The sequence below is a fragment of the Heteronotia binoei genome, chromosome 21 (genome assembly GCF_032191835.1).
Source record: "Heteronotia binoei isolate CCM8104 ecotype False Entrance Well chromosome 21, APGP_CSIRO_Hbin_v1, whole genome shotgun sequence".
Classification (NCBI taxonomy): domain Eukaryota; kingdom Metazoa; phylum Chordata; class Lepidosauria; order Squamata; family Gekkonidae; genus Heteronotia; species Heteronotia binoei.
Genome location: NC_083243.1, coordinates 175,310,732 through 175,335,154, shown reverse-complemented (window position 1 = coordinate 175,335,154; position 24,423 = coordinate 175,310,732). Strand labels below are relative to the sequence as shown.

Here is a 24,423-nt window from a genome sequence, read left to right as displayed (position 1 = left end):
CTATTAAGTCCTCCCAACAAGAAACTGGAGTATTTGGGGAGGGCACAGTGAGCTGTTATGGCAAAACAGGGATTCAGTCCAACTGCTACATGAATTCAGTTGTAAAGAAGAAAGTTATCCCAAAAACAAGTTATCACAGGCCTGAGCCTGCCTCGGCGGGGAGGGCGGGATAGAAATAAAAAGTTATTATTATTATTATTAAAAACTTCCTGCTGGAGAGATGAAAGAAGTTGGATTTTTTGTATGCATCTTTAGACTGTATTCAGTCATGGGTATTTACATGACAGAAGGTCCACTTGCATGATGTCTTCCTTTCCTGCGTCTCCTGAAGAAGGAGCCAAAGATAGCATGTTCTTATGGAGCACAGGTAGAACGTTGTTTATAATGGTAAGGAAGGTGCCCTTAGATTAAACAGATGGGGCATTTTGGAACTTTTCTTGCATAGTTGTGAGGTGGGGTTGCCAATCCCCAGTTGGAGGCAGGGGATCCCCTGGTTTGGAGGCCCTCCCCCAGCTTCAGGGTCATCAGAAAGTGTGGGGGAGGGGGGAGACGGAAATGCCTGCAGCACACTGCATTATTCCCTATGGAGACTGATTCCCATAGGGTATAATGGAGAATTGATCCATGGGTATCTGGGGCTCTGGGGGGGGCTGTTTTTTGAGGTAGAGGCACCACATTTTCAGCACAGCATTTTATTGACACTCCTCAAAATAACCCCCAAGTTTCAAAAAGATTGGACCTGGGGGTCCAATTCTATGAGCCCCAAAAGAAGGTGCCGCTATCCTTCATTATTTCCAATTGAGGGAAAGCATTTAAAAGGTGTGCGGTCCCATTAAATGTGATTGCCAGAGCACCCTTTGGAGTTCAGTTGTGCTTGTCACACCCTTGCTCCTGGCTCCACCCCCAAAGTCTTCTGCCTCCACCCTCAAAGTCCCCAGATATTTCTTGAGTTGGACTTGGCAAACCCTATTGTGAGGTGGCGAGAAGTAAGACCTCGATTGGTGCCTATAGCCACTGCTCCCATCTTCCATGCCTATTAGGTTTGCCAGGTTCCCCTGGCCACTGGTGGGGGATCAGGTTGCCAGGTCCAGCTTGGGAAACTGCTGGAGATTTAGAAGGTGGAGCCTGAGGAGTTGAGGGACCTCAGTGGGGCATGGTGCAATAGAGTCCACCCTTCAAAGCATCCACTTCCTCCAGGGGAATTGATCTATGTAGTCTGGAGATGAATTGTAATTTTAGGGGGGGCCCAGCTTCTACCTAGAGGCTGGCATCCCTAATGCCTATTCATTGTATCTGTTATGCTTTCCTGGCTATGCTGGCAAAAGGCTCTTCCCTGCTCCTTTGCAGTCTCTGTATTGGAGCTCTGCTTCTGGGCATGGCTTCGTGGGCATCTTGGATCCACTGCTGATCACAATGAGTTTTGTGGATGGGGCCTGCAACTGACAGTTTTGTGCAATTGACAGCCAGTGCTAAGACTCTTTTCTGGGCAGGATGGTCTAGTGTACGGTTTCCCAAACTTTTCGCCTCCGTGGCCCGGTTCTCTCCCCGTGGTCCGGGCTGAGGATGCTCAGGGAGCGATACAGAGACTGTGTGCCAGCCAGGAGCTTTCCCCGCCCTCTCTGATGTTTCCGAACATCCGAGAGGGACAAGGGAGGGCTTCTGGCCAGCGTGCAGTGTCTGTAGTGCTCTCTGTGTGCTACAGGCGGTGGCAGCTTGGGGGCCTGGGGCTGGAGCATGGCGCAGCATGCAGCGCCGAAGATGAATAGAGAGGGGAGGGGAGAGGGGGCTGTTGAGCCACCCCTGGTGACCCAATATTGAGGCTTCCATGGCCCGGTACTGGGTCACGACCCTGCAAATGGGAAACACTGGTCTAGTGGATTACACCACTTGGACTTGTTCCTGAGATTAATCTTTGAAATCTGCTACCAATCTCCAGAAACTAAAACATCAGCAACCTAGGCTCAGAGGCAAGATGAGCTTGGTTTCTCAACAGCAACCTCGAAGGCATCTCTCTCTGCCCTGCTCCAATCAGTCCATCACTGCTGCTGAAAAGGGTTCTCAGTTCTTCCTTAGCTCTGTGCTGTCTTGCCTGTTGTCAGTGCAACCAAAGCATGTCTAATTGGCCACGTAGCCTAGCAGGGAACAGCACTTGCTGTTAAGCTGCTGAGTCTTTGAAAGACAATGGAGATTCTTCAGCAGAAGGTTGCAAACAATTTGGGGGGGAGGGCTCTATAGCAAGCATCCTTAAAAGTCCCACCTCTCCTCTAGGGCTTTGAACCAATCCTTGTGAATAAGGTCTCATGTGATTTGAAGGCTGCTTACAGGCCTGCCCTTTGGGTCGACTCAGAGACGTCTCTGAAGTCGACCCAAAAAATCTGTGCAGACAGCAACATCTGCCGGCTGTCCTCCTCCTGTCCTCACCCCGCCCTCCAGGCTCCTTTGACCGGCTCAAAAAGCTACCACTTCCAAAGTGATAGCAAATATTTGAGCCAGCTGTCAGTCACCCCCCTCCCCCCGTTGTCTGGACGGGGAAGGGCATAAGTGAGGCGACTTGGCGGCGTGGAACTGCCAAGTTGGCCCAAGCTGTTCTGTTTTTTTTTAAGGAATCCAATCAGAGCGCTGGTGCGCTTCTGTGCACAAGCGCTTGCCCCAGAAAGGGGAAAAAAGGGAATCCAGCTTCTAGGGTGCCTTCCCGTGTGGAGGCGCGTCGCCGGGGACTGTCTGGAGGCTCCAGGACAGCTCTTTTTGAGCCGTCCCAATTCCAGACACCTCCCAGCCGCCCCAGAATGCCTGTCTGTTCTCAGTCAAAAGTGACTGTCAGCTAATTGGAGGCCATAAAATTCCAGTAGATGTGTGGGGATGAGCCAGCCTCAGTTGAAGAAAGGCCAATAAACCTTTTTTACTTTTGGATAGGGTTTTTTGTGGTTCTGGAAAGGAGCCAGGTTTTTATTTGGCTTTTTAGTAGGACGCTGGTTGGTTCCTTTTTTGCAGTTTTTTTATTTGTTACTTATTCATACTTATTCAGTCTGGCGTAGTGGTTAAGTGCGTGGACTCTTATCTGGGAGAACCAGGTTTGATTCCCCACTCCTCCATTTGCACCTGCTGGAATGACCTTGGGTTAGCCATAGCTATCACAGAGGCTGTCCTTGGAAGGGCAGCTGCTGTGAGAGCTCTCTCAGCCTCATCCACCTCACAGGGTATCTGTTGTGGGGGGAGAAGTTAAAGGAGATTGTAAGCTGCTCTGAGTCTCTGATTCAGAGAGAGGGGCGGGGTATAAATCTGCAATTCTTCTTCAATCCTTCTTCTTCATTAATACAACCAAAAACACTGAGGAGAGTTTGAAAGCTCTGAACCCCAAAATAAGGTCTAGAGCACCATCTATACACCCCATGTTCAGGGGACTCTGCCCTTCGAGAGGACATGTGCTGCCTCATGTTCCAAGGAGCGGTTCTCATGGCAGCAGCTCCAAAGCAAGGTGCCCCCAGGACACTCAAACAGGCAGACACTGGGGCCAAAACAATATCTGGAGCACCCCAAGATCACATCCCCATGCTCGGGACACTGTCCCCTTCAAGAAGACATGCAGTGGTGCCTGGTATGCAGCTTGCAGCCATGATGCACACACCATGGTACTTTACTGATAGAACCCTCCCTAGGACTTTACACTACAGTGGGACACTGAGTACAAACAGCCAAGGGAGATAACAGATATTGTAGTTGCCTATGTCTAATGCTGCTCTGCTCAGAACTCTGTATCAGGACAAAGACACTGAAGGCGAGACTCTGCACCCCCCAGTTTGGGTTGGAAGAAAAGTGCACCCAACACACATAAGCAAGGGAGAGGAGTTGTGCCCCACAATGGGACTGTCACAACAGTTTTCTCCATGTACCCGCTCTGAGTATTGCCTCGGCAAACCTGGCCCTCAACTGTTGCCAGCTAAAGTTTGAACCCTACTAAAGGAGCGGGGGGGGGGGGGGGGCTGGCACTCTATTACTATGGCGTGAGACCATGCTGGTATAATCCCTTCCCCTGCAAGGGCAGCACAGGGGGAGTACAGCTGATGTTATTCATTAAGTAGAGGACTCTGACCCACACCCAGGCTTGGTTTCCATCTTGTTTGCTTAATGGTCATTGTGGTCTACTTAGCAAAGCTTCAACCATGGCAACACTGTTGGGATACAGGAGTGCTGAGTCATTCCTCCTTATTGGTTGCCCAGAGAGCCTAGACCACTCTTCACCAGCCCAGTCTCCTCCCTGCTTTGCCCTCATTCTCTCCTCTAACCTTTTTTGCCACTGTAACTTGCTCAGCTGGCATCATGGCAGATAATGGAGAAACTCATTTCCAGACATCCAGTGCCTCATTTTAAAGTCCCCTGACCTCAGAACTAGCTTTCTAGTCAGCTTAGCTAAACAAGATTTCTGTGCCACACACGACTCTTTTGGGGATCCTGCAATACGCACACAGACACATGTACATCGCGTCCTGCTTATGGATTTGTTTAGTGTAACCAAGGACTCGGGGAGGGGGGGGGGCTTGCTCTGCTTTCACAGTTGGTGCATGTTGAGTTTGGCTGTAGCTCAGAACTATTCAGAAAAGGGCCCCCCCTGTGTCCGTCTCTAACAACAAATGACCTCACTTGCATGGGGGTGGGCTTTAGAAAACTATAAAAACAGCCACAGCAAAGCACCTCCGTTCCTGTCCTTCGTTCTCTGAGTTCATTGCTGCTGGGTCGAAGAGAGTTTCTGCAAGATGGTGAGTCTTGCCTGGACTAGTTAGCTACCCTGAAGGAGAGAGTGAGCTAAACTCTTCCTAGTCATCAATGCCGTTCCATCTCTCCCTCTTGCCATCCCCATGTCCTTCCTTTGCGAATGCTGCTGTGTTTAGACATCTGTGGCGGGGAGTATTTCAGAATATGAGATATATAAAAGAGGGAACCAACATATAATGGAATGAATCAGCTGTAAAGATGGTGGGAACATGGTTGTTTTTCCCTCAACTTGGTCCACCATTTGACTCAGCCTCAGTTCTAAAGAATAGGCAATGTTAATGCAGTATGAACTGAAATAGTCTGAGGGAGCTCTGGATGCCTGCTATGCTAAAAGCTCACAGTCTTTGCATACTCTCCACCATATAAATATATGTCAATGTTATTGCTTTTAAAAAAAAAAAAAAAAGCCTTTGTGGCATGGTGAATAGAGTGCTAGCACTGGACAAGCGAGGCCTGGATTCAGATCCCTTCCCAAACATGTAGTGGCCTTATTCAAATTGCTACTTAGGAACATAGGAAGCTGCCTTATACTGAATCAGACCTTGGGTCCATCAAAGTCAGTATTGTCTACTCAGACTGGCAGCGGCTCTCCAGGGTCTCAAGCTGAGGTTTTTCACACCTATTTGCCTGGACCCTTTTTTTGGAGATGCCAGGGATTGAACCTGGGGCCTTCTGCTTCCCAAGCGGATGCTCTTCCACTGAGCCACCATCCCTCCCCTGATTGGAAGCAGCTTTCCAGGGTCTCAAGCTGAGGTTTTTCACACCTATTTGCCTGGACCCTTTTTTTGGAGATGCCAGGGATTGAACCTGGGGCCTTCTGCTTCCCAAGCAGATGCTCTACCACTGAGCCACCATCCCTCCCCAAACTCAGAACTACTTCTCAGGGTAGTTCTGAGCATAATATCTAATATCTGCCACTGAAAATAACTGCCCTGCTATAGAAGGATGGTATATGTTGGCTGCGGTATCGCACACAGGCTTTTTCAACGAACGTCTAATTAAATGGACTTCAAAGCCATTTAAGTAGCAGAGCGTTTGCTGTGCAGATCTTTCTCTGTCTGAGATCCAGGGGACTCACCTGCCAGTCAGAGCAGACAGTAGTAAAAGTGGTGGACCAATGGCAGGACTCCATGAGTTCCTGTGCACTGGACACAGGGCCATTTTATATGCTTAGGCTTACGGTCTTTAAAATAAATAATTAATAAAACAGGATAATCCCATATATACCATCCTGAGCTTCTTGAAGAAAGTAGAATGGGATACCAATGTGATACAATAACGAAAATGAAGTACATATAATTTAAAAGCAGATATATGGCTTCTTTTTACCATTAAGCATGAGACTGGGAATGGGGCAGTTTATAAAAGCTGTGAAAAAGAAGGTAGTCTGATGCTTATATTTTGGATGATCTGTTGTGAGAGAGCGGCACACATCTCCTTTAAGACTGGGGGAAGAGACTTCTGTTCTTGCCCTGAGAAAGAATACCAAAGCCTGCTACTCTCAAAACCTGAGCAGAAGTGGTAACATCTAGTCATTGTTGTCACTTCTAAACAGTGATTGATTTGTCTTTCTTTTCCCAGCGTGAGTGCATTTCTGTCCATGTCGGCCAGGCTGGTGTGCAGATTGGCAATGCATGCTGGGAGCTGTACTGTCTGGAGCATGGGATTCAGCCTGATGGGCAGATGCCCAGTGACAAAACCATTGGAGGTGGAGATGACTCCTTTAATACCTTCTTCAGTGAAACAGGAGCTGGGAAGCACGTGCCTAGGGCTGTTTTTGTAGACCTAGAACCTACTGTGATTGGTGAGTGTCACAACACAGGAGAGGGATGAGACTGTCCTGAGAAAGGTCTTGGTGTACCTACCTTGGTAGGATATTTATCTAAATTCAAAGATAGCTTAAGTCATTTTGGTGCTTTGGGGATAAAAATAGAAAAATATACTAAATGCTTAACAATTGGGTGCTTTTCAGTGGTTTCCCCCTTCTCCCCCAATCAGCTGCATGTGTTAGGCTGCATCACCAGGGGTCCCCTATTTTCCCCAGCCCCTGCTCTCTCTGCCACCACTTTTCTGGCGGCCCCGATCTCCCCGCTGCTCTGGCAGCCCTGCTCCCCTCCATGCAACACCTCCCCCCTTCCACCCACCCATTCTCCAACCCAGCGAAACAATAGAGTGGACTCCTGAGGCTCTTTCAGTGTGCCCGCCCCCGCCAATCATGTGATTGGCGGGAAAAGCCACATGGAGGCCGGTGGTTCTCTACGCTGGCTTTCCGGAGCACTCAGCAAGTTCAGCGCTGGCTGCCCCAGTGCTGAACATGCGGAGTACGCCAGAAAGCTGGCATAGGCACTGCCGACCTCAGTGCAGGTCTTGAAAGAGCCCCAGGAGCCCACTCTATATTGCTTCACCAGGTGAGTGGGAGGGAGGGGGAGACGCCGTGTGGAGGGGGCAGGGCCGCCAGAGTGGTGGGGAGATAGGAGCCACCAGAGGGGGGGCCCTCCACCCCAAATTTTTTTCTGTGGGTTCCCCTAACTAGAATTTTCTGGCTATGGGCCTGTGCATCAGACAGTCTAATGCCAGCTCTGTGTCAATCTTAGGGTTGCCAATCCCCAGATGGGGGCAGGGGATCCCCAGGTTTGGAGGCCCTCCCCCCGTTTCAGGGTCGTCAGAAAGCGGGGGGAGGGGAGGGAAATGTCTGCTGGGAACTCTATTATTCCCTAGGGAGATTTATTCCCATAGAAAATAATGGAGAATTGATCCGCGGGTATCTGGGGCTCTGGAGGGGCTGTTTTTTGAGGTAGAGGCACCAAATTTTCAGTATAACATCTATTGCCTCTCCCCAAAATATCCCCCAAGTTTCAAAACGATTGGACTAGGGGGTCCAATTCTATGAGCCCCAAAAGAAGGCGCCCCTATCCTTCATTATTTCCTATGGAAGGAAGGCATTGAAAAGGTGTGCGGTCCCTTTAAATGTGATGGCCAGAACTCCCTTTGGAGTTCAATGATGCTTGTCACAGCCTTGATCTTGGCTCCACCCCTAATGTCTCCTGGGTTCACCCTCAAAGTCTCCTGGCTCCACCCCCCAAAGTCCCCAGATATTTCTTAGCAACCCTAGTCAATCTGTCTAAATAAAAAAAGCTCTAGGAATCCATGATGCCCATTTTCTAAGGGGGGAAGCCCTTGAAAGCACAATGCTACAGAAAATTGATAGAAGGTATGGGCATGCATACAAATTTGAGAGCGTCCAAAGTGAAACTCAGTGCCTTAAAGACACTATCCAATGGTAGCACTTCAGACTATACTAAGCTGGGTTCAGGCCTGACCTGGGAACTGTGTATAGGCTTCCCTCAATTATTTCCTTCAGTTATACCTTATAAGCCACAGTTGATTCAGAATCCAGATTCCTTCTCTATACTTTTTATGATGTAGACATGAACAGGTTTATGAAATCTGCCTAGTGAAAGTCGATGCATCAGTTGTATATTGTCTCTCTGAGCACGTGAGAAGAATTGCTGTGTCCTTTGGTTCTCTTGTGTATCAACTATATGCTATTATATAACGGAGCTCTCAGATCCCAACTGTAAATTGGTGTGTTTGCCGGAACAATTACTTTCCTGGCATCTACATTTCCCCGGGTTCAGAGCCAGACCGGGACCAGGTCCTCTTGCAGTGTTGCATCCATGGTTTGAGAAGTATAATGTGTACTGCAACTGTTTTTCCTGGACTGGAAAGCCAATAAATGAATCTGGGCCACATGGGACCTGGCTGATTTAAGTTACTTGTGTAGCAGTGGTGAAGAAAACCATCCATTTTGGTGAAGGGTACCCATCTGATATTGTTATGAGCTCTATGTTAGAATTATAGAACCATAGAGTTGGAAGGGATCTCCAGGATCATCTAGTCCAACCCCCTGCACAATGCAGGAAACTCACAAATACCTGCCCCTAAATTCACAGGATCCTCATTGCTGTCAGATGGCCATCTAGCCTCTGTTTAAACACCTCCAAAGAAGGAGAGCCCACCACCTCCTGAGGAAGCCTGGTCCACTGAGGACCTGCTCCAACCGTCAGGAAGTTCTTCCTAATGTTGAGCCAGAAACTCTTTTGATTTAATTTCAACCCATTGATTCTGGTCCTACCTTCTGGGGCCACAGAAAACAATTCCACACCATCCTCTAGATGACAGCCTTTCAAGTACTTGAAGATGGTGATCATATCACCTCTCAGCCTCCTCCTCTCCAGGCTAAACATGCCCAGCTCCTTCAACCTTTCTTCATGGAACTTGGTCTCCAGACCTCTCACCATCTTTGTCGCCCTCCTCTGGACCCGTTCCAGCTTGTCTATATCCTTCTTAAAATGTGGTGCCCAAAACTGAACACAATACTCCAGGTGAGGTCTTACCAGAGCAGAGTAAAGCAATACCATTACTTCACGTGATCTGGACACTATACTTCTGTTGATACAGCCCCAAAATGCATTGCCTTTTTAGCCACCACATCACACTGTTGACTCATGTTCAGTGTATGGTCCACTAAGAGCCCTAGATCCTTTTTTTGCACATACTGCTGCTAAGACAAGTCTTCCCCATCCTATGACCATGCATTGGATTTTCCCTACCTAAATGCAGAACTTTATATTTATCCCTGTTAAAATTCATGTTATTCATTTTAGCCTGGTTTTCCAGCCTGTCAGGATCATCCTGTATCCTGTTTCTGTCTTCTACTGTATTTGCAACCCCTCCCAAACAAATAAATTTTAACTACTGCATGCCACAAGTGTGGCTCAAAGTGACAGCAACAGATAGAGGACAACAACTTGAAAGTACTGCTGCATTCATAGCTTTCTCCAGTGACTTTGATTGTGTTGGTTCATGCCCAAGTATCCATTCTCTGTATATGTGTGTTGGGAAGTTATCTATGAATGCTCAACACCTCTTGGAGAAATTCTCATATCAGAGCTGTGTTGTTCATAACCACAAAACCCAATTCCTAGTGGGCCTTGGTCAAACTAGGGCAGTCCTTGTAGATACAGAAAATCAGAAGACAAATTTCAAAATGATGAGACAAAGGAGACTGTCAATATGTAAGCAAGCTGACCCATTGTATATTATGAATTCTAGATGAGGTTCGAACTGGCACGTATCGTCAGCTCTTCCACCCAGAACAACTGATCACTGGAAAGGAAGATGCTGCCAATAACTATGCCCGTGGACACTATACCATCGGAAAGGAGATCATTGACTTGGTGTTGGATAGGATTCGAAAGCTGGTAACTGAATTTAATGGCATGGGAAACGTGGCGAAATAATGGGGTGAACTTGGGATCTGGAAGGAGTTTTGGTCAATCACGCAATGAACTTATAGTGTGGTTTCCAGTAGCTCATTAGGTAGTGGAAAAGAGAAATAGCAGCACATAGAATGCCTCTGCTCAGGTAAGAAGTCTCTTACAATTGTGAAACAGTAGTCACCTGTCAATGGGAACCAGTATTGATCTACTGGAAATGTGTTTCTGCTCTCCTTGCAAAGATTCACCTGGAGCCCTGTTAGGCTTGCCAATCCCCAGGTCCCAGCGGGGGTTCTTCCGCTTTCCCAGGCTCCTTCCTGCTGCCAGTCAGCTGGCCGGTGGGGGGAAGCCCCACCCCCAGAGGACCATGTGCCTTTCCACCTCCGGAGGCTTCAGTCTCTGCTTGCTGGAAAGGCTTCCTCTTGGGATGGTGTGTCTGTGTCACTTTGAAGAAGTTGGCAGCAACTTGTGAGTAGAGAAGCCAATCCCTTGCTTCAGAGTCGCCAGAAATGGTGGGGGGGGGGAGGGAAACGTCTGCTGAGCACTTCATTAAGCCCTATGTGGAGATCGATTCTTATAGGGTATAATGGGGAATTGATCTGGAGGTTTCGGGGGCTCTGGGGGAGCTGTTTTTTGAGGTAGAGGCACCAGATTTTCAGTATAGTATCTAGTGCCTCTCCCCAAAGTACCCCCCAAGTTTCAAAACGATTGGACCAGGGAGTCCAATTCTATGAGCCCCAAAAGAAGATGCCCCTATCCTTCATTATTTCCTATGGAAGGAAGAAATTTAAAAAGATATGCTGTCCCTTTAAATGTGGTGGCCAGAACTCTCTATGCTTGTCACACCCTTGTTCCTGGCTCTGCCCCCAAGTCTTCTGGCTCCACCCCCAAAGTATCCTGGCTCCACCCCCCAAAGTCCCCAGATATTTCTTGAATTGGACTTGGTAACTGTAAGCCCTGTGGGGATGAGACTTGTCAGGGGGAAAAATGGCTGGAAGGGACAGGAGCAATCTCCCCTTGCCTGTGGATTCTCAGCTCAAAGTTGCCCCATTCCTAAACTGCAGTTCATTTTAAAAATGATTGCTGTGGCTTCCTTTATGTAACATGAAGTTTGTCCATTCAACCACAGGGATCTACCTCAAATGGCCACCAATGCAAGTGTATTTGCTGCTCCCAGTCATGTATTTACTTGAAATTCTCTCACATCTCATTTCTTCAGTGTCTGCTTGAGAGGGATTAAGATGATATAAGAATAAGTCTTAATAAATCCAACATTATCATCAACTCATTTATTTATTTGAAGTACAGGAAAAGGAAAGGTCCGCTGTGCAAGCACCAGTCGTTCCTGACTCCGGGGTGATGTTGCTTTCACAATGTTTTCACGGCAGACTTTTTACGGGGTGGTTTGCCATTGCCTTTCCCAGTCATCTACACTTTCCCCCCCAGCAAGCTGGGTACTCATTTTACCGACCTCGGAAGGAAGTACAGGGAAGAATGCAAAACCTGGAATTACTTCTGGATTAGTTACCCATGTTAGCGAAACCTGTGCTCCTCTTGAGTCCTGAGGCCATCTATATTCTTCTTCCTCATGCCTCATTTATCTGCTGACCATGATATATGGAAGCATTAAAAATATGGCAATGACAGTAGTCCAGTTATTTTCCAGGACATCTTAATATTTAGGCATTAAGAAGACAAGACATCTTAATATTTAGGCATTAAGAAGACAAGAGACAGAAACGTTAAATATAGTTCACACTTGGTCTATGATATTAAATATGGGCAAGTTTGTTTAATTACATTACTCAAATGTATTACTTATATCTATTGAAGATTATAGTTCCAGCAGCATTGTAAACAACAGCATATCTCATTTTTAACGTGACTTAAATTAATAGAGGATTCATGAACGGAGTATTGGTAGAACCAGAAAAACTACTACATTTAAGATTAACTACGTACTGCGGAGTACTTGTAATTGTGGCTGAAGAGAAGAAAAAGAATGGGCACAATCCAATACATTCCACTGAAAGTAATAGGATGGGATTTATGCCATAATCCCATGCACACTTGCTTGAGAATAAATCCCATTGACTTTCAATTAGAAATTTAATGCATTCTCTCATGGAGCAAACCCCATGGAACTCATTAAAAATTTACTTCCAAATAAACATACGTACATAGGGTTGGGCTATTAGCCACAAGACTAATTTAGCTGCGATTAACTTCAATTGGATTATGCCTTGTATGTTAAGAAGAGAATGGAGGTGTGTGAGAGAGAATAAGAAGGAACCTCTGTATGTACAGTAGCAGATCCACTGGAGTACATCTATCTACCTCAGGGGTGTCAAGCACATGACCTGCCGTCCTGAATCAGCCCACCCAGGGCTTTAATCCTGCTTGCAGCTCTCTTCTCTCCCCACTCCCTACCCCCACCTATTCTTGCCCTTTCGAGCTGCCTGGGAGCGCAGAGAGCAGAGGGCCGAGCTACCAAAATTCCCTTGTCTTTGCTGACTTTTCCTGTGCCCATGTGAGTCCAGGGCCAGTGTGTGGAAGTTGGCGAACTAGGTGACCGCCTGGGGTGCCAGCTCGCAGTGGGTACGGGGGGCGGGCACCCCCTCCCTGTCCCTGCTTGCACCGTCCCTGAGTCTTTCTCGGCTCTGAGGAGTTGGAGCTCTCCCGATCTCTCAGAGCCAAGAAAGAATGCAGCTTCCCCTGCCCAGTGCACTACAAACTCGGAGCATGCTAGGCAGGGGAAGGTGCCGAGTGTTCTTTCTGGGCTTTAAGGGATTGGGGTAGCTCCCCTGATCCTCCAAAGCCCTGAAAGAACTAGCCTTTCCCTGCCCAGCATGCTCTGAGCTCAGTAAATGCTGAGCAGGGGATGTGCTGAGTGCCCGGCGCAATGACGTCACCTCTGGGTGACGTTATCACACTGTGTGCGTGCAAAGTGCACACAAGATTAGTTTGCTCCCAGGGTTGGGGGTGGGTGAGCATTGGGGTTCTGCCTCAGGCGCCAGAACCCCATGCACCGGGCCTGTGTGAGTCTGCTAGAGTTATTTGCCAAAGTTTGCTGGCTGAAGGGGAGGAGGCTTGCTTGTAAATTTTGTGCTTCCCAGCCCTCTTTTCTTGTATTCATTGAGCTAAGGAGCCAGGTGAGTCTGCTAGAGTTATTTGCTGAAGTTTGCTGGCTGAAGGGGGCTTGCTTGCAAACGTTGTGCTTCTTCACGGAGGCTTTTCTCTTGCATTGATTGAGCTAAAGGCAGGAGCCAGTGTAGCAGAGAAATAACGAGGTCCGCACAGAATTTCTGGTATGAAGCGCGGTATTTTACTTCTGGTACCAAAAGTAGAGCTCAGTCGGGCTTGGCTGCCCCAAAGACTGAGTTAAAATCATTCTGCATACAGACAGTTTTCTTAACAGGCAAGCAAGCAGGCTTATCTGATTTCAAGATCCCTCCTTCGCAGAGTTCTCCCTGGTAAAATTCCATGACACCATTCCTTCACTTATCTATTATAGCAAGTCGCCTCTAAGAGGTCACTTCTCTTACCTAGCTAGCCAGCTTGGGCATACACCCACTATGCTGTGGCCAGCACTTTAACAGAAAGTTACCTCAGACATTTTAATTTTGGGGGGGGCAAAGCATGCTCTTATTCCTTATATTCATTATTATATGGGTATTTAATTGTTCAGAGGCTCCGCCTTCACCAGGTGGGTGTGCTAGAGTTCTGAGTTATCAATAATCCCTCCATTCTACTTGGGGCAGAATGTCTGTTTAATCAGCATTACATTTTTTCCTGGGCTATTATTTCTGGCAGCTCTGATTAGCTTTTGCTGATTAGTGAGGCAAGCTTCTTCTTTACTCTTGCGTGTACTTTGTCCAAAAACAAAAAGCTTGTAGAGTAATTGAAGGGTTAGCATGCCTGTATTCCATAAGTGTCTGTCTGATAGCAAACTGTTTTAGACACTTCCACTCAATATGAAACCAGCTATTTTTTGTAGGTTTCAGGGCCTTATCTCGATAGATTAGGGTTGCCAAGTCCAATTCAAGAAATATCTGGGGACTTTGGGGGCAGAGCTGGGAAACTTTGGGGGTGGAGCCAGGTGACATTGGGGGTAGAGCCAGGAACAAGGGTGTGACAAGCATAATTGAACTCCAAGGGAGTTCTGGCCATCACATTTAAAGGGACAGCACACTTTTTAAAATGACTTTCTTCCATAAGAAATAATGAAGGATAGGGGCACCATCTTTTGGGGCTCATAGAATTGGACCCTCTGGCCCAAACGCTTTGAAACTTGGGAGGTGTTTTGAGGAGAGACACTAGATGCTATACTAAAATTTTGGTGCCTCTACCTCAAAAAATAGCCCCTCCCAGAGCCCCCAATACCCATGGATCATTTCCCCATTATTCTCTATGGAAATCGTTCTTCATAGGGAATAATAGAGTACCCAGTAGATATTTCCCTCCCCCCCATGCTTATGTTCGTGTGAATATTGGGGTTGGGTTTAGGGTTGGATAAGATGTATTTTTAATATCACACTGAATGGTACACTCTTGATGGAGAAAAATTTTGGATGTTTTTCCATTCTCCATTATAGCCTATGAGATTCATTAGAATGAATGGGCCCATATGGTAAGGGTTAGGGTTAGGGTTAGAGTTCAGGACACACATATGTTCGGTTTAAAATTGGGGTCTGGTTTAGGGTTGGGTAAGATGTATTTTTTAATATCACACTGAATGGTACACTATTGATGGAGAAAAATTTTGGATGTTTTTCCATTCTCCATTATAGCCTATGAGATTCATTAGAATGAATGGGCCCATATGGTAAGGGTTAGGGTTAGAGCTCAGGACACACTTATGTTCGTGTGAATATTGGGGTTGGGTTTAGGGTTGGGTAAGATGTATTTTTAACATCACACTGAATGGTATACTCTTGATGGGAAAATTTTTTGGATGTTTTTCCATTCTCCATTATAGCCTATGAGATTCATTAGAATGAATGGGCCCATATGGTAAGGGTTAGGGTTAGAGTTCAGGACACACTTATGTTTGGGTGAATATTGGGGTTGGGTTTAGGGTTGGGTAAGATGTATTTTTAATATCACACTGAATGGTACACTCTTGATGGGGAAAAACTTTGGATGTTTTTCCATTCTCCATTATAGCCTATGATATTCATTAGAATGAATGGGCCCATATGGTAAGCGTTAGGGTTAGAGTTCAGGACACACTTATGTTTGGGTGAATATTGGGGTTGGGTTTAGGGTTGGGTAAGATCTATTTTTAATATCACACTGAATGGTACACTCTTGATGGGGAAAAACTTTGGATGTTTTTCCATTCTCCATTATAGCCTATGAGATTCATTAGAATGAATGGGCCCATATGGTAAGGGTTAGGGTTAGAGTTCAGGACACACATATGTTCGGTTTAAAATTGGGGTCTGCTTTAGGGTGGGGTAAGATGTATTTTTAATATCACACTGAATGGTACACTATAGATGGAGAAAAATTTTGGATGTTTTTCCATTCTCCATTATAGCCTATGAGATTTATTAGAATGAATGGGCCCATATGGTAAGAGTTAGGGTTAGAGCGCAGGACACACTTATGTTTGGGTGAATATTGGGGTTGGGTTTAGGGTTGGGTAAGATGTATTTTTAACATCACACTGAATGGTATACTCTTGATGGGAAAATTTTTTGGATGTTTTTCCATTCTCCATTATAGCCTATGAGATTCATTAGAATGAATGGGCCCATATGGTAAGGGTTAGGGTTAGGGTTAGAGTTCAGGACACCCATATCTTCGGTTTAAGGGTTGGGTAAGATGTATTTTTAATATCACACTGAATGGTACACTATTGATGGAGAAAAATTTTGGATGTTTTTCCATTCTCCATTATAGCCTATGAGATTCCTTAGAATGAATGGGCCCATATGGTAAGGGTTAGGGTTAGGGTTAGAGCTCAGGACACACTTATGTTTGGGTGAATATTGGGGTTGGGTTTAGGGTTGGGTAAGATGTATTTTTAACATCACACTGAATGGAATACTCTTGATGGGAAAATTTTTTGGATGTTTTTCCATTCTCCATTATAGCCTATGATATTCATTAGAATGAATGGGCCCATATGGTAAGGGTTAGGGGTAGAGTTCAGGACACCCATATGTTCGGTTTAAAATTGGGGTCTGGTTTAGGCTTGGGTAAGATGTATTTTTAATATCACACTGAATGGTACACTATTGATGGAGAAAAATTTTGGATGTTTTTCCATTCTCCATTATAGCCTATGAGATTCATTAGAATGAATGGGCCCATATGGTAAGGGTTAGGGTTAGGGTTAGAGCTCAGGACACACTTATGTTTGGGTGAATATTGGGGTTGGGTTTAGGGTTGGGTAAGATGTATTTTTAACATCACACTGAATGGTATACTCTTGATGGGAAAATTTTTTGGATGTTTTTCCATTCTCCATGATAGCCTATGAGATTCATTAGAATGAATGGGCCCATATGGTAAGGGTTAGGGTTAGAGTTCAGGGCACACTTATGTTTGGGTGAATATTGGGGTTGGGTTTAGGGTTGGGTAAGATGTATTTTTAACATCACACTGAATGGTATACTCTTGATGGGAAATTTTTTTGGATGTTTTTCCATTCTACATTATAGCCTATGATATTCATTAGAATGAATGGGCCCATATGGTAAGGGTTAGGGTTAGGGTTAGAGTTCAGGACACACTTATGTTCGTGTGAATATTGGGGTTGGGTTTAGGGTTGGATAAGATGTATTTTTAATATCACACTGAATGGTACACTCTTGATGGCGAAAAATTTTGGATGTTTTTCCATTCTCCATTATAGCCTATGAGATTCATTAGAATGAATGGGCCCATATGGTAAGGGTTAGGGTTAGGGTTAGAGCTCAGGACACACTTATATTTGGGTGAATATTGGGGTTGGGTTTAGGATTGGGTAAGATGTATTTTTAACATCACACTGAATGGTATACTCTTGATGGGAAAATTTTTTGGATGTTTTTCCATTCTCCATTATAGCCTATGAGATTCATTAGAATGAATGGGCCCATATGGTAAGGGTTAGGGTTAGAGTTCAGGACACACTTATGTTTGGGTGAATATTGGGGTTGGGTTTAGGGTTGGGTAAGATTTATTTTTAATATCACACTGAATGGTACACTCTTGATGGGGAAAAACTTTGGATGTTTTTCTATTCTCCATTATAGCCTATGAGATTCATTAGAATGAATGGGCCCATATGGTAAGGGTTAGGGTTAGGGTTAGAGTTCAGGACACACATATGTTCGGTTTAAAATTGGGGTCTGGTTTAGGGTTGGGTAAGATGTATTTTTAATATCACACTGAATGGTACACTATAGATGGAGAAAAATTTTGGATGTTTTTCCATTCTCCATTATAGCCTATGAGATTCATTAGAATGAATGGGCCCATATGGTAAGAGTTAGGGTTAGGGTTAGAGCTCAGGACACACTTATGTTTGGGTGAATATTGGGGTTGGGTTTAGGGTTGGGTAAGATGTATTTTTAACATCACACTGAATGGTATACTCTTGATGGGAAAAATTTTTGGATGTTTTTCCATTCTCCATTATAGCCTATGAGATTCATTAGAATGAATGGGCCCATATGGTAAGGGTTAGGATTAGGGTTAGAGTTCAGGACACCCATATGTTCGGTTTAAAATTGGGGTCTGGTTTAGGGTTGGGTAAGATGTATTTTTAATATCACACTGAATGGTACACTATTGATGGAGAAAAATTTTGGATGTTTTCCCATTCTCCATTATAGCCTATGAGATTCATTAGAATGAATGGGCCCATATGGTAAGGGTTAGGGTTAGGGTTAGAGCTCAGGACACACTTATGTTTGGGTGAATATTGGGGTTGGGTTTAGGGTTGGGTAAGATGTATTTTTAACATCACACTGAATGGTATACTCTTGATGGGAAAATTTTTTGGATGTTTTTCCATTCTCCATTATAGCCTATGAGATTCATTAGAATGAATGGGCCCATATGGTAAGGGTTAGGGTTAGGGTTAGAGTTCAGGACACACTTATGTTCGTGTGAATATTGGGGTTGGGTTTAGGGTTGGATAAGATGTATTTTTAATATCACACTGAATGGTACACTCTTGATGGCGAAAAATTTTGGATGTTTTTCCATTCTCCATTATAGCCTATGAGATTCATTAGAATGAATGGGCCCATATGGTAAGGGTTAGGGTTAGGGTTAGAGCTCAGGACACACTTATATTTGGGTGAATATTGGGGTTGGGTTTAGGATTGGGTAAGATGTATTTTTAATATCACACTGAATGGTACACTATAGATGGAGAAAAATTTTGGATGTTTTTCCATTCTCCATTATAGCCTATGAGATTCATTAGAATGAATGGGCCCATATGGTAAGAGTTAGGGTTAGGGTTAGAGCTCAGGACACACTTATGTTTGGGTGAATATTGGGGTTGGGTTTAGGGTTGGGTAAGATGTATTTTTAACATCACACTGAATGGTATACTCTTGATGGGAAAATTTTTTGGATGTTTTCCCATTCTCCATTATAGCCTATGAGATTCATTAGAATGAATGGGCCCATATGGTAAGGGTTAGGGTTAGGGTTAGAGCTCAGGACACACTTATGTTTGGGTGAATATTGGGGTTGGGTTTAGGGTTGGGTAAGATGTATTTTTAACATCACACTGAATGGAATACTCTTGATGGGAAAATTTTTTGGATGTTTTTCCATTCTCCATTATAGCCTATGAGATTCATTAGAATGAATGGGCCCATATGGTAAGGGTTAGGGTTAGGGTTAGAGTTCAGGACACACATATGTTCGGTTTAAAATTGGGGTCTGGTTTAGGGTTGGGTAAGATGTATTTTTAATATCACACTGAATGGTACACTCTTGATGGCGAAAAATTTTGGATGTTTTTCCATTCTCCATTATAGCCTATGAGATTCATTAGAATGAATGGGCCCATATGGTAAGGGTTAGGGTTAGGGTTAGAGCTCAGGACACACTTATGTTTGGGTGAATATTGGGGTTGGGTTTAGGGTTGGGTAAGATGTATTTTTAACATCACACTGAATGGTATACTCTTGATGGGAAAAATTTCTGGATGTTTTTCCATTCTCCATTATAGCCTATGAGATTCATTAGAATGAATGGGCCCATATGGTAAGGGTTAGGGTTAGGGTTAGAGTTCAGGACACCCATATGTTCGGTTTAAAATTGGGGTCTGGTTTAGGGTTGGGTAAGATGTATTTTTAATATCACACTGAATGGTACACTATTGATGGAGAAAAATTTTGGATGTTTTTCCATTCTCCATTATAGCCTATGAGATTCATTAGAATGAATGGGCCCATATGGTAAGCGTTAGGGTTAGGGTTAGAGCTCAGGACACACTTATGTTTGGGTGAATATTGGGGTTGGGTTTAGGGTTGGGTAAGATGTATTTTTAACATCACACTGAATGGAATACTCTTGATGGGAAAAATTTTTGGATGTTTTTCCATTCTCCATTATAGCCTATGAGATTCATTAGAATGAATGGGCCCATATGGTAAGGGTTAGGGGTAGAGTTCAGGACACCCATATGTTCGGTTTAAAATTGGGGTCTGGTTTAGGCTTGGGTAAGATGTATTTTTAACATCACACTGAATGGAATACTCTTGATGGGAAAATTTTTTGGATGTTTTTCCATTCTCCATTATAGCCTATGAGATTCATTAGAATGAATGGGCCCATATGGTAAGGGTTAGGGTTAGGGTTAGAGTTCAGGACACACATATGTTCGGTTTAAAATTGGGGTCTGGTTTAGGGTTGGGTAAGATGTATTTTTAATATCACACTGAATGGTACACTCTTGATGGCGAAAAATTTTGGATGTTTTTCCATTCTCCATTATAGCCTATGAGATTCATTAGAATGAATGGGCCCATATGGTAAGGGTTAGGGTTAGGGTTAGAGCTCAGGACACACTTATGTTTCGGTGAATATTGGGGTTGGGTTTAGGGTTGGGTAAGATGTATTTTTAACATCACACTGAATGGTATACTCTTGATGGGAAAATTTTTTGGATGTTTTTCCATTCTCCATTATAGCCTATGAGATTCATTAGAATGAATGGGCCCATATGGTAAGGGTTAGGGTTAGGGTTAGAGTTCAGGACACCCATATGTTCGGTTTAAAATTGGGGTCTGGTTTAGGGTTGGGTAAGATGTATTTTTAATATCACACTGAATGGTACACTATTGATGGAGAAAAATTTTGGATGTTTTTCCATTCTCCATTATAGCCTATGAGATTCATTAGAATGAATGGGCCCATATGGTAAGCGTTAGGGTTAGGGTTAGAGCTCAGGACACACTTATGTTTGGGTGAATATTGGGGTTGGGTTTAGGGTTGGGTAAGATGTATTTTTAACATCACACTGAATGGAATACTCTTGATGGGAAAAATTTTTGGATGTTTTTCCATTCTCCATTATAGCCTATGAGATTCATTAGAATGAATGGGCCCATATGGTAAGGGTTAGGGTTAGAGTTCAGGACACACTTATGTTTGGGTGAATATTGGGGTTGGGTTTAGGGTTGGGTAAGATGTATTTTTAATATCACACTGAATGGTACACTCTTGATGGGGAAAAACTTTGGATGTTTTTCCATTCTCCATTACAGCCTATGAGATTCATTAGAATGAATGGGCCCATATGGTAAGGGTTAGGGTTAGGGTTAAAGTTCAGGACACACATATGTTCGGTTTAAAATTGGGGTCTGGTTTAGGGTTGGGTAAGATGTATTTTTAATATCACACTGAATGGTACACTATAGATGGAGAAAAATTTTGGATGTTTTTCCATTCTCTATTATAGCCTATGAGATTCATTAGAATGAATGGGCCCATATGGTAAGGGTTAGGGTTAGGGTTAGAGCTCAGGACACACTTATGTTTGGGTGAATATTGGGGTTGGGTTTAGGGTTGGGTAAGATGTATGTTTAACATCACACTGAATGGTAGACTCTTGATGGGAAAAATTTTTGGATGTTTTTCCATTCTCCATTATAGCCTATGAGATTCATTAGAATGAATGGGCCCATATGGTAAGGGTTAGGGTTAGCGTTAGAGTTCAGGACACCCATATGTTCGGTTTAAAATTGGGGTCTGGTTTAGGGTTGGGTAAGATGTATTTTTAATATCACACTGAATGGTACACTATTGATGGAGAAAAATTTTGGATGTTTTTCCATTCTCCATTATAGCCTATGAGATTCATTAGAATGAATGGGCCCATATGGTAAGGGTTAGGGTTAGGGTTAGAGCTCAGGACACACTTATGTTTGGGTGAATATTGGGGTTGGGTTTAGGGTTGGGTAAGATGTATTTTTAACATCACACTGAATGGTATACTCTTGATGGGAAAATTTTTTGGATGTTTTTCCATTCTCCATGATAGCCTATGAGATTCATTAGAATGAATGGGCCCATATGGTAAGGGTTAGGGTTAGAGTTCAGGACACACTTATGTTTGGGTGAATATTGGGGTTGGGTTTAGGGTTGGGTAAGATGTATTTTTAATATCACACTGAATGGTACACTCTTGATGGGGAAAAACTTTGGATGTTTTTCCATTCTCCATTACAGCCTATGAGATTCATTAGAATGAATGGGCCCATATGGTAAGGGTTAGGGTTAGGGTTAAAGTTCAGGACACACATATGTTCGGTTTAAAATTGGGGTCTGGTTTAGGGTTGGGTAAGATGTATTTTTAATATCACACTGAATGGTACACTATAGATGGAGAAAAATTTTGGATGTTTTTCCATTCTCCATTATAGCCTATGAGATTCATTAGAATGAATGGGCCCATATGGTAAGGGTTAGGGTTAGGGTTAGAGCTCAGGACACACTTATGTTTGGGTGAATATTGGGGTTGGGTTTAGGGTTGGGTAAGATGTATGTTTAACATCACACTGAATGGTAGACTCTTGATGGGAAAAATTTTTGGATGTTTTTCCATTCTCCATTATAGCCTATGAGATTCATTAGAATGAATGGGCCCATATGGTAAGGGTTAGGGTTAGCGTTAGAGTTCAGGACACCCATATGTTCGGTTTAAAATTGGGGTCTGGTTTAGGGTTGGGTAAGATGTATTTTTAATATCACACTGAATGGTACACTATTGATGGAGAAAAATTTTGGATGTTTTTCCATTCTCCATTATAGCCTATGAGATTCATTAGAATGAATGGGCCCATATGGTAAGGGGTAGGGTTAGGGTTAGAGCTCAGGACACACTTATGTTTGGGTGAATATTGGGGTTGGGTTTAGGGTTGGGTAAGATGTATTTTTAACATCACACTGAATGGTAGACTCTTGATGGGAAAATTTTTTGGATGTTTTTCCATTCTCCATTATAGCCTATGAGATTCATTAGAATGAATGGGCCCATATGGTAAGGGTTAGGGTTAGAGTTCAGGACACACTTATGTTTGGGTGAATATTGGGGTTGGGTTTAGGGTTGGGTAAGATCTATTTTTAACATAACACTGAATGGTATACTCTTGATGGGGAAAAACTTAGGATGTTTTTCCATTCTCCATTACAGCCTATGAGATTCATTAGAATGAATGGGCCCATATGGTAAGGGTTAGGGTTAGGGTTAAAGTTCAGGACACACATATGTTCGGTTTAAAATTGGGGTCTGGTTTAGGGTTGGGTAAGATGTATTTTTAATATCACACTGAATGGTACACTATAGATGGAGAAAAATTTTGGATGTTTTTCCATTCTCCATTATAGCCTATGAGATTCATTAGAATGAATGGGCCCATATGGTAAGGGTTAGGGTTAGGGTTAGAGCTCAGGACACACTTATGTTTGGGTGAATATTGGGGTTGGGTATAGGGTTGGGTAAGATGTATGTTTAACATCACACTGAATGGTAGACTCTTGATGGGAAAAATTTTTGGATGTTTTTCCATTCTCCATTATAGCCTATGAGATTCATTAGAATGAATGGGCCCATATGGTAAGGGTTAGGGTTAGAGTTCAGGGCACACTTATGTTTGGGTGAATATAGGGGTTGGGTTTAGGGTTGGGTAAGATGTATTTTTAACATAACACTGAATGGTATACTCTTGATGGGGAAAAACTTTGGATGTTTTTCCATTCTCCATTACAGCCTATGAGATTCATTAGAATGAATGGGCCCATATGGTAAGGGTTAGGGTTAGGGTTAAAGTTCAGGACACACATATGTTCGGTTTAAAATTGGGGTCTGGTTTAGGGTTGGGTAAGATGTATTTTTAATATCACACTGAATGGTACACTATTGATGGAGAAAAATTTTGGATGTTTTTCCATTCTCCATTATAGTCTATGAGATTCATTAGAATGAATGGGCCCATATGGTAAGGGTTAGGGTTAGGGTTAGAGCTCAGGACACACTTATGTTTGGGTGAATATTGGGGTTGGGTTTAGGGTTGGGTAAGATGTATTTTTAACATCACACTGAATGGTATACTCTTGATGGGAAAATTTTTTGGATGTTTTTCCATTCTCCATTATAGCCTATGATATTCATTAGAATGAATGGGCCCATATGGTAAGGGTTAGGGTTAGAGTTCAGGACACACTTATGTTTGGGTGAATATTGGGGTTGGGTTTAGGGTTGGGTAAGATCTATTTTTAATATCACACTGAATGGTACACTCTTGATGGGGAAAAACTTTGGATGTTTTTCCATTCTCCATGATAGCCTATGAGATTCATTAGAATGAATGGGCACATATGGTAAGGGTTAGGGTTAGGGTTAGAGTTCAGGACACACATATGTTCGGTTTAAAATTGGGGTCTGCTTTAGGGTGGGGTAAGATGTATTTTTAATATCACACTGAATGGTACACTATAGATGGAGAAAAATTTTGGATGTTTTTCCATTCTCCATTATAGCCTATGAGATTCATTAGAATGAATGGGCCCATATGGTAAGAGTTAGGGTTAGTGCGCAGGACACACTTATGTTTGGGTGAATATTGGGGTTGGTTTTAGGGTTGGGTAAGATGTATTTTTAACATCACACTGAATGGTATACTCTTGATGGGAAAAATTTTTGGATGTTTTTCCATTCTCCATTATAGCCTATGAGATTCATTAGAATGAATGGGCCCACATGGTAAGGGTTAGGGTTAGGGTTAGAGTTCAGGACACCCATATCTTCGGTTTAAAATTGGGGTCTGGTTTAGGGTTGGGTAAGATGTATTTTTAATATCACACTGAATGGTACACTATTGATGGAGAAAAATTTTGGATGTTTTTCCATTCT

General features: G+C 43.7%; 1 protein-coding gene across 1 annotated transcript; it reads left to right on the top strand.

Annotated features, from left to right (window-relative positions):
* Window positions 1–4,616: 4,616 nt before the first annotated feature.
* On the top strand, window positions 4,617–10,073 carry LOC132589713 (tubulin alpha chain-like). The gene is made up of 3 exons (XM_060262440.1): window positions 4,617–4,754; window positions 6,352–6,574; window positions 9,886–10,073. The coding sequence occupies exons 1-3, from the start codon at window positions 4,752–4,754 to the stop codon at window positions 10,071–10,073; spliced, it is 414 nt and encodes a 137-aa protein (XP_060118423.1). The 5' UTR covers window positions 4,617–4,751.
* Window positions 10,074–24,423: the final 14,350 nt, after the last annotated feature.